The following is a 10,483-nucleotide window of genomic DNA, read 5'->3' as shown; positions in this document are numbered from 1 at the left end:
GGACAGGGAACATCGTGGCCTGGGACCAACAAGGGGATATGACACCGGCTGCTGGTACCTGGCGTGCGAAGCAGCACTAGTCACTGTGTCGATCTCCTGATCTTTCAGCTGCTTCAGCCGCTGGAGCTGCTCTTCATGGTCTTTGTGCATCTCTTGGACAGAAACCCTGTGGGACATGGGGAAGGAGCCCACCAGGGGCCGTCACAAAGTGGTGCTCCCTGTGACGGGCACCACGGGAGAGGCTTGGTCGTGGGGCTGAGAACCAGGTCCCAGGAGCTGAGCTGGCACAGCAGTCTGCCATGCGGCACCCCGCTGGCAGGCATCCACATTTGGGATGGCCACATTTGGGGGTTACAGGCTTCTCTGCCAAAAACCGATTTCTCACTGACCCAAACTCAGTGGATAGCAGTGACTCGCTGACCTAAATAAAAGGGATTTAGGGGAGATAAAACACTGGGTTCAGCATCTTTCAAAATACAATGCATTCCCTCTGAAATGATGTCTCCAGCCAGATCTCCCTGGCAAATCCCACATTCCAAAAGCCACGGGGAGCTGCCCACAACCCAGTGCTTCTGGATTTTTCCTATCACCATGGCCCTGTTCCCTGGTTCCATCACTAGAAAAGGGTATTTAGGGTATTTAGCCCCACGCGTGTGCTGTTCTCACCTCTGCAGTTCCCGCAGCCGCTCCAGCTCCAGTGCGCTCTGCTGCTCCAGCGTGGCGAGGGGTTGCTGGTGCTGTGCCACTAGTTCCGCTCGTGCCTGCTCTGCATCCCGGCTCTGCGATAGCAGCTGAGCCACCAGCTGCTCCTTCTCCTGCCGCAGCCGCTCCTCCCGCTGCCCGTAGGTCTCCTCCATCACCTTCACCCGGCTCCTGCCCGGAGAGAACCCGCAGGGTGTCACAGCACGGGAGAGGTGTTGCTTTCATGGCAGTATGGCATTCTCTACCCCGGGGGCACACAAGGATTTAGGAGCAGATCGGTGTTGCTGTGTGAGTGGGGAAGCTGAGGCACGGAGTGCATCTTTCTCCGCAGTCTGAGCCCTCTGTTGCTGCCCAGAGCGGTGGCCTGGAGATGTACTGGCAATGGGACTGCCCCCTCCTCTTTGTCCCCCACAGGACAGCATTGTCAGGAGTACGGCCCTACACCGGCTCGCCCGTGGGGCCACGCTCTGCCCTCGCTAGCTTCGCACTGACATGTCTCTGTGCCTCCCGCCCTAGGGACAGATTTGGGAAGTGCCCCATCTCTCCCAGCCCAGGAGAGGTGGACAGGGCTGTAGGCAAGGATCTGGCAGAGAAGGGGAGCACAGCTAAGAGCCTGGTACCTGTGGGCACTCTCGAGGAGTTCTAGGTCCTCGCGGTGCCGCTGCTGGAGACTCTCCAGCAACAGTCTGTGCTGCGCCTGCTCCAGCTCCAGTGTCCGGACCTGACGGGTATGCAGGGAGAAGGTCTTTGTGCTGCCCTGGGGACAGAGCTCCCACAGCAGCACTTGGCGGCCACAGGCAACTCCGGACAGGGAAGTTTCTCCTCTCCCGTCACTCGGATGCAGTTCAGAGTGACTCCCGTGGGGTCACCATGGTCCCCATCCAGCAGGCGATGGGGCTCACCTGGCTTTCCAGCTCTGCCACACGGGCCTGGGTGCTGAGCAGTGCTGCCTGACAGCCGGATGCATCCTCATAGAGCTGGGGTGCGGGAAACCTCAGCCGCCTTTCCTGTAGCGAGCCCAGGGCTGAGGACACTGCCTGAGGGGGTGGAAAGAGAAGATTGAGGCCCTTCAGGATCAGTGGCTACAAGCCCCCCCAGAGGGGGCACACGCCTCACCTGCTGCTGCGGGACAGCCTGGAGATGTGCCCGAGGGGTGCCCACCTGCGGAGACACAGGGATGCTCTCAGGGAGGCAAAGCCCTGGGAGAACACCTCCTCCGAGCCTGGGAATGGTGATCCACCCCCAGCCTACTGCAGTCCTCCTCTACCCTTCCACAGCCCAGCCTCGCTGCTGGCCTGGGTCTCAGGTGATGCTCAGCAGCCCCTACTCCAGACACAAATGTCCCTCCTGTGGGGACGGGGATAAGACAATGAGTCCTCTGGGAGACAGTGTGTATCCTTCCATGAGGGCAGGGCAAGGAGGCACAGCTGGATGAGAAATGGAGGCTTCAAAGACCAAGCAAGAGCTGCCCTCTCTGTCAAAGGCTTCGATGCCCCTTCAGCTGTCTAGAAACAATCTCAGAGCATCTTCACTACCATACCGGAGAAAACCAGTTGAAATATAAAAGTCCTTTATCCAAAGACTGGAGCCTTTGCTATCTAATTAATGTAATACAGAGAGGTGTGGGGAGCTGAGTAAATGCTGCTCAGGCCATGCAGAGCTGTAACAACACAGCACTCACAAAGCACACATAGCACATGCGCTTTGGCCTGATAAATACAACTTGTGGTATCTCAGGGCTCTCCAAACACACTGCCTCCGCGAACATGGGCTCCCAGAGATGCAAAGCAGGGCCCACCCTTCCTCCTTCCGAGGGAGCAGGGAGAGATGCCAGTAAGCCGGCAGGGAAGGGCTCACAATCACCTTCCTGATCCAACACCTCTTGAGGGCACAGACCCACCTGAGAGCTCGGCGTCTCCTGCTCTCCTAGGATCAGGGCTGTGGGGACTGAAAATTGAACAAGTCTGTAACTCAGATATGGCAATGGGAACCATCCCCTCCCAGAAGGATAAGGGCCTGGGTCTCCTGGGCAGTGTGAGCAGCGTCCTGCTCTGCTCCACTGGCTGGTGATGGGGACAGAGGGTCAGACAGGTCCACACCTGCACCCCGACCCCACACACAGTGGTGGGACTGCTCTGCAAAGGAAGTCTGGAGGCAAAGCACAGCTCCTCCTCCATCTGCACCAGCTAGGGAGGAGGCTGGGTCCCCTAAGCCACTTTCAGTGGCCTCTGAACTGGTTCACACTCAGCCCTGGCCAGGAGGGCTCTTCCAGCACACAGCACCGGTGGGAGAAGTTTGGGGGCAGCAGCAGGGAAGGGGAAGAGAGACAGGACAGCGCGAACTTACACCCACCCAGCAAGTTCCGTTTAGCCCTCTGAAAGCCCAAAGGCAGCTCAGTGCACCCCAGTACGGCATCCCCACCACACCATGAGATGAGGATGGTGGGATCCTGCATCCTGCTCTGACAATGGCTGGTCAAAGCCTGAGCAGCATTCACACAGCCAATGCTGCAGCTCCTGCTGCCCAAATTGCACAACCACACAAAACTCACCGAGTGCACTGGCGTCTCTGGAGGTAACCTTGTTTGCAGCCTCTGACGGGTGAGCTGGGGCTGCTTTTGGGGTGCTGAGCCAGGGGATTGGCTGCCTGCCAGGGCACAGAGACAGAAGTGATGCACAACAGTATCACAGCTCAGGGAAAGGTGCAAAGTCTTCATCCTGCTTGGCATTTCCTTAAGTTTAAAGCTCACTGTCCCTCTCAACAGGGGATCAAACAGGTAAGAGCCCACCGATCTTTCAGAGCTGCCTTCCCTCCCAGTTAGAGGTCCCAGACCAAAGCCAAGCTGAGCACATATAAGCTGAGATCAAAGCTCAGATGCATTGCTCAACCCCCCTCTTGTCCTTCTATGCTGTCACTTGCCTTTTAATTTTAAACATGTGCACCACGTCCTCAAATCAGGCACTTCCTTGGTCCATGTCCCCCAGTTAGCACTGGCCCTTACTGGGCACATACTGGGAAGTGCCTGCATGGCCTCAACAGCCTGAGTCTCTGTGCTCACTACAGTGAATCTGCTAAACCTTTGGTTTCATGGATTAATTGATTTTTAAAAGAGAAATTCACATCATATTCATTTAACTCTTTCAAGGGATTGTAGAATCCAAAGTCTAAGACTACACCGGATATAAGAGACAGGACACCAAACCAATTGAATCCCAACTGCGTCATCACCTCATGGACTACTGCTTTAAACTTGCTCTCCTTGACACACCTGGGCAACGGCCCTGGAGTTAAAGGCCACGTTAAAGCATTATTCCATAAGGTTCAGCAGATCTTCTCTGGATCCCTTCTCCTCTGAGAACAGGGCATATGTGTTGCTTCTTGCCACAAGCTGACCCTATAAACATTTCACGTTGTGCCAATCACATTGGGTGGAAACATGAGCACTCACTCAGTGTTGGCTTCTAGATTATGTAGTGTTTTGTCACCTCCCTTCTTCCAACTGCGTTTCCTTCCAAGTCAGGTTTAAAGGATGACCTGACAGCTGAGACACAACTGCTTGGATTTTCCAGGTCTTCCATCTACAATTTGGGTGGGTGTTCTGCAGTTTGGGCTTTGGAGCTCCCACCTCTGTGGCAATAACACTGACAAGAGAAGGGCCTGAGATCCATTCCCTTACAGAACCGCTTACATGGCACACAGCAGCATCTCCTTTGAGAAGAAAGTTTTTCCTATGTCTTTTCAAAGCTTTCATTCCCTTACGCTCAGTTTTGATTTCCTGAGTGGCCCAAGGGCACCTGTCTTCTCAAAAGACCTGTCCCCGTATTGAGTTTCACACCTCCTCCTTAGTGGCATTGTTACTGACAACAGGCCAGGGCCCCCAGAGGCTGACCGAGACTGACCAGATTCCTACAAACAACATCAGGTGGGTGAGATTTGACATTGCTAGGGTTTATCCACCTTTTTTCCTTTAAAAAAAAAAAAGTATTTTTCAAGATTAACACATTTATCGACTATGGCACAACCTAATACAAGTGAAACAACTTTGATCCCTTTCTATCTGCTTCAAGGCTACAACCTACAGTAAGCTTTTATTGAAGAAAGACCAAAATCTCCCTTCAAGCATCACTGACCATAAACAATTCGGTTTAGAGGAAGCAGGAATTCTGCTAAGATACTGTAACTGCACTCCGTTTTACCTACACAACAAACAAAACTGTTTCTAAAGACGGTGCCCTGGACTCGTTCCAGACCAGATCAGACGCACGTCAGCAGCTATCTTTCCTTGACGTGGCAATTAGTGAGAGGAGTTCTGTTCTTCAGGGGCTCAGACCCGTTCCTCTGGATACAATCGTTGCTTGTGACGTTGCTGAAATATGTGACTCCGTTTTTCTCCTTTTCCCTTATCTTTTCTCTTTCTTCATCCTTATCACTTTCTTCTATGCCACTTCTCATGTCCTTGTCCATCTACAGAAAAACATAAATCAGAAGCAACACAAACACAGAAGGCTGCCCAAGATGCAGTGCCAGCTGAGCCACAGCCTGGACATCCATCTGCTACTCCGCCCACTCGCTTTTGGCCCACAGTTCCACCCTGTCCCTTCAGCTTTTAAATCACCTTCAGAGAGTAGTTCTCTCTGCCTCTCTGATTTCAGTCTCAGTGCAGTCCTAGCTGTGATCATAGAATGGTTTGGGTTGGAAGGGACCTCAAAGCCCATCCAGTCCCACCCCCTGCCATGGGCAGGGACACCTCCCACTGGATCAGGGGCTCCAAGCCTCATCCAACCCGGCCTGGAACCCCTCCAGGGATGGGGCAGCCACCACTGCTCTGGGCAACCTGGGCCAGGGCCTCCCCACCCTCACAGAAAACGTTTCTTCCTAAGATCTCATCTCAATCTCCCCTCTTTGACTAACAAACCATTCCCCTTGTCCCGTCCCTGCACTCCCTGAGGAAGAGCCCCTCCCAGCCCTCCTGCAGGCAGATCCTGGTAAACATTAGGAATTACTGCAGAAGCTGAGAAGCAGCACCACATCACAGACCCCCAGGACTGAGGACAACCCTGTAAGACTGAGGAGAACCACATTGCTGCTGTGGGCACCAGCACGTGGAAGAAAGAGGATGTGAGGAGGCAGTTAATCCAGCTCTTTCCCATTTTCTAAGGGGACAAGGAGACAGCTTCTGACCACACGTGGCTTGGGTGGCTGCAGCCTGGCACGCTGCTTTGGACACTGTGAAAGCCTCCAAACAAACCCACAGCTCAGCACAAAGCCACTCAACTCTGATTACATTCAGCTTTATGTTCTGCCTTTTCCTCTTGCTATTGACTGCAGGATCTGTATCTACTTTTGTAAATATTTAATTCACTGCCTTACAAAGAAGACAACGAAGAAACAACAGGGTAAAATGAGAGTTTAGAAAAAGCAGCCCAGCACTTGTTGGCTTCCTGGGCTGGTGCTGCTCTGCAATACAAGGAGCCATAACAGAGGATAAATGCAGGTGCCACAATCCTGGTTGGAAAGAGCTCTGAGGGAAAGCAGCAAACTCCTCCTGGGACCTGAGCTTTGGAAGCTGCTCAGGGGCATCGGTTGCTGCACGGACACCTGCCTTCTCCACTTACTCTGTTCTTCTGGGAATATCTCTTGGGTCACATTAAGAAGTCTGTTTGCTCTTTCTAGAGATGACTACACCCAAATGCAGACAGGTTTTGTGAGAATCTAAGCTTGCACTGAATTCCAATTGCCTCTGAGGACAATACAGGTAGGAGATGCTATTTTCTGTGAACAACGTAGACCTCAGGTCATCCTGGAACCGGCAGTGCAGGAACTACGCTGGAGTCATCTGCTGTGTAAGGACAAACAGTAATCAATATTCCTAAGTTTATCCATTTGTGGCCATAGGACACAGCTGAAGCCTTAAACCCAGAGAGATTCACGAAGGGGCTCCACATCTGCACGAATTACGACAATGTATCTCAGCTCGCCTGTATGAGGGAATGAATCCTGTCCGTCAGGATCTAGGCTGCGTTCCAATTAATGCAGGTGAGGAGACAGCATGTGAGAAGTTGGTGCAGATAAACCTGTGCCAGAGCATAGAACTGTGGAGATCAGAAAGGTCCATGAGAAGAACGCAAACTACTGACTGGAGCAAGAATTCCAGGGCTCTCAAAAAAGGGGAGAATGTCCTATGTTCTTCCTGATATCACTTTGGGCTATTAAATATCATCATTGGAACAGATCTGTTTAGGATGATTTCTCTTTGCTATTCGCTGCTCAATACGGAAAGCTTTCAAGTGTGTTTTTTGCATGAAATATGATTTTTAGCTAAAAGACGATTCTTGGCTAAATCAGATGATTCTTAGCCAAAAAAGGCAAAAATTCTGGATATGCTTTGGTATTTTTCTCCTTGAGAGGTTGTGTCTTTCTAGTAAGGCTATTTACTACCTCATCATTTTACACTCTAATAACTGCAATGGTAATTCAGCCCACACAAGCATCAGGAAAACAATACAAGGGCGTCTTCAGCTGCATCATCTTCATTTCTGCCCTGTGAAGCTTATCTTTCCTAATTTGCAAGTTATTTGCTCTCTGCTACCTTAAGGGAAGGCAGATAAAGAAAATAAGGACAATATGGATGGAGATGAGCCTTTAATGCATGTTCTCAGCTCCCATAGGACAGAATTCCCTGGTTGGGCGCTAATAAAACAACTTATCCTGGGCTATGAGGTCAACTCCCACACGGCCCTGACTTATTACTCCTGGATTGTGTCCTTGGCGTGCGGGCAGTGCAATGCCATTAGGTCGTGCCTTTGATTCTGGGAAGAATTTCATGCTGAGCAGCACTTTGGTCTCATGGCAAATGCTACGGGCAGAGAGAGTGGGATGCATTTCACTAGAGTTTATACAGCTGCACCCCAGACATTCATCTAGGCTCTCTCTGGTAGAGATAAACAGCACAACCTGGGTGCAATCCTGAACGGATTAGGCTTTGGGCACATCTGTTTACCTCTACTGATATGAAAAAGCGTCCAGACAGCTGGTTCAGACTGAAATGTCCCCTCTGCAGACATCTACTATGAAACCTGTAATAATGACAGGGCAGTGGGGAAGGGGCTGGAGAACAAGTCTTACGAGGAGCGGCTGAGGGACCGGGGGTTGTTTAGCCTGGAGAAGAGGAGGCTGAGGGGAGACCTTATTGCTCTCTACAACTGCCTGAAAGGAGGGTGTAGACAGGAGGGAGCTGGGCTCTTCTCCCAAGTGACAGGGGACAGGACAAGGGGGAAGGGCCTCACGCTGCGCCAGGGGAGGGTCAGATTGGACATCATGAAAAGATTCCTGTACTAAAAGGGAAGCACTTTTGCACTAGCATCACCAGTCATGACAACTTCCCCTGCCTTACATTCCTTAGTTTCATTATAAATGCAAATCACACTGGAGCGAGTGCTGGGATCCTTAGGCAGATGTCAATGGCTTTGCTCACAGAAATCTCCCCTGGAGTGCAACTCACATTTGTCTTGAATACAAGCATTGGAAGGAGACCAAATATTGTAGGGATCCATGACAACTGTACTTTTCTTTGTCCAATTTTCCCTAATAATATTGAGTGTTCCCTTCACCTCCCTGTTTGGAATGCACACACATAATTTCACTAGGGCAAGAAGGAATCCATCCCAGATGAACCCCTGTGCTCGCAAGCAGTCCAGATGGATCCTTCCTCCCTGTGTGATGTATGGGGAAGACTACAAACCGATCCATACCGTGCCCTGGAGGACAAACTTGTAGAGCATGTGAATAATTAGGCAGGACCAGAAGACGTGGAGCAGCTGCAGAGGTATCAGGAGAACATTCACAAAGTAGTATCCAAAGAAGGGCTGGAATATCTCCATGGAGTAATAGTAGGTGTTATAGAGCACTCTGCAAGAGAGAGGAAATAGCGGTGGAGGAAAAGTGTCTTATTAGTAAGCCATAACTAAGCTCAGAAAACTCTCATCACAGACCTCAGTCAGTCACATCCTTCTTATTTATAACACATGTGAGCCAACCCTCAGTTTTCCACCAGAAATACGAGGCAGAGCTGTAGGTGGAGGCCTCCTCCTCTGTTGTACACTTCAACCCTTTAAGATTCCTCTATGGACCCCAAGGCAGCCCACCCTCGCTCCCCCCAGCACAGCAGTGTGCTGCTGCAGCCTGTGTGAAGGGCAGGGACATAAGCTCAAGGAATGACAAGCAAAGGCTGAGAAAAAGATTCAGCACCCAGCTGAATGCAGTCGGAAGCATCATGAATTACTAACACCAGTGTGCCAATGTGGATGTAATTGGCACAATATGAGAAGCTGATCTGGAAGGTAGTTGCAGCATGATGGATTATCTGCTCCTTGAAGTCCTGGTGAGAAAGGGGAAAGCAGAGAATAAAATACGTAATGCACCTTCTGCCTTGGTTAAAGCTTGCCTCCAGCAGGCAGCAGTGAAATCTCTCCACCACTGACTAAGAAACCTTCCCATATAATTCTTCTTACACATATAACTCTTCTACCAAACACATTCTAGAAATGTAGGCAATCGAGACCCTACAATGAAAAGTTTATGCTGTGAACTGAGGATCTCAACAAAGAACACTCTTTCCCTTCACCAATAATGACGTGATGATAGTCCAAATCAGAAGACAGAATAACGAAAGCCAATGATTTAGTACAGGCAAACTCAACATGAAGAGAGGTTCCTTTCTGTCACCATGCAGTGTCCATACCCATCTCTGCTCCATCTCTGTGCACGCCTACCTGTCTGCCCAATCGCCTCACGCCCCCAGGCTCGTTGATGGGGCCTCACAACCACCCTATGCAAGGGCATATTTGCAGCCTCGCTGCTTGCCTACGCCTATGGCATCACACAGCACCTGTCTGTAGGTTCAGTGGCACCCAGGAACACACAGCTTAATTGGCAGAGAATCATCTCTTTTCCTGTCTCTCCAACCAGTACAGCCTAGAAGAGTCCTGGGAGAGCAATTCTTAAGCTCAGATTTGAAGCTTGGATTGAGAACTCTGCAGTGGTTTGCACCTTTCCGCATCAGGGTTTGCATTCTCCATTTCCCACTGACTGGGAATGGGAATTCCTAGGAACGAGCGTCGCCCAAAACCTCAGACTAGCTCTGCACACAGGCTCTTGGAGATTGTTCTCCCGACTGTTCAACTTGGGTCCTGTCTGTGCTGGATTCTTCCCTCAGGCTGCCACTCACCTTCCTCTTCACATCAAAGGGCAGGGTGAAGACCAGCGAGCAGTAGAAGGAGAGCTCCAGCAGGTAGTACCAGAACACGGATGGCAGGAGAGGCTGAGGGAGAGAGAAACAGTGAAACACCCACCAGATAAAGTGGAGCAAGGGCTGGGAGATTATTTGGGAGAACCAGCATTTCTTTTGTCACTATCTGTAGCACAGGGCATGGTCCATTTAGGAGAAACTGCATTTAACACATCCTTCGTTGCTGCTCATGCACAGGTTTGCCCTTCACCTATTTTGCTCTTTGCCAGCGGGACACATACTCCAAATGTATGGAACAGGATGCAAGGACTCGAGTGATCCCATTGGTCCTACATTCGTATTGAAGCACCATCTCCTTGTATGGTTTGACTTTTATGCTGAACTACAGATTTGCCCCTAAAATTTCTGCCTGTGAGCAACAGCAGATTGTTTGGAGACGCAGCTTGAGGGATTGTGGAAGAATGGCTTGGTGAATGAAGGCATGATATAATAGCAGTGAACAATCCAGGGTTTGCTGTCTGTAGCTAGGCCTGA

At 50.8% G+C, this 10,483-nt stretch overlaps 1 protein-coding gene across 1 annotated transcript; it reads right to left on the bottom strand.

Moving 5' to 3' along the window:
* Positions 1-850: 850 nt before the first annotated feature.
* On the bottom strand, positions 851-10,234 carry LOC104064669 (ceramide synthase 4-like). The gene is made up of 8 exons (XM_054055754.1): positions 9,929-10,234; positions 8,454-8,610; positions 3,254-3,348; positions 2,603-2,649; positions 1,819-1,863; positions 1,605-1,739; positions 1,323-1,423; positions 851-873 (listed from the first exon to the last, which is right to left on the bottom strand). The coding sequence occupies exons 2-6, from the start codon at positions 8,580-8,582 to the stop codon at positions 1,672-1,674; spliced, it is 384 nt and encodes a 127-aa protein (XP_053911729.1). The 5' UTR covers positions 8,583-8,610; positions 9,929-10,234; the 3' UTR covers positions 851-873; positions 1,323-1,423; positions 1,605-1,671.
* Positions 10,235-10,483: the final 249 nt, after the last annotated feature.

Source organism: Cuculus canorus, unplaced genomic scaffold (assembly GCF_017976375.1).
Source record: "Cuculus canorus isolate bCucCan1 unplaced genomic scaffold, bCucCan1.pri scaffold_68_arrow_ctg1, whole genome shotgun sequence".
Lineage (NCBI taxonomy): Eukaryota > Metazoa > Chordata > Aves > Cuculiformes > Cuculidae > Cuculus > Cuculus canorus.
Note: the sequence above shows the minus strand (reverse complement) of the source record. Positions and strands in the feature narration are given on the sequence as shown.

Bases quoted from the DNA above. Each gene is read 5' to 3' on its own strand.
- LOC104064669 (XM_054055754.1), bottom strand. From the start codon at position 8,582: ATGGAGATATTCCAGCCCTTCTTTGGATACTACTTTGTGAATGTTCTC. The intron at 2,650-3,253 runs GTGAGTTTTGTG...TTCAATTTTCAG, and splicing joins CAGAGACGCCAGTGCACTCG to TCCCCACAGCCCTGATCCTA. The intron at 1,864-2,602 runs GTGGGTCTGTGC...GTGTCTCCGCAG, and splicing joins AGGAGACGCCGAGCTCTCAG to GTGGGCACCCCTCGGGCACA.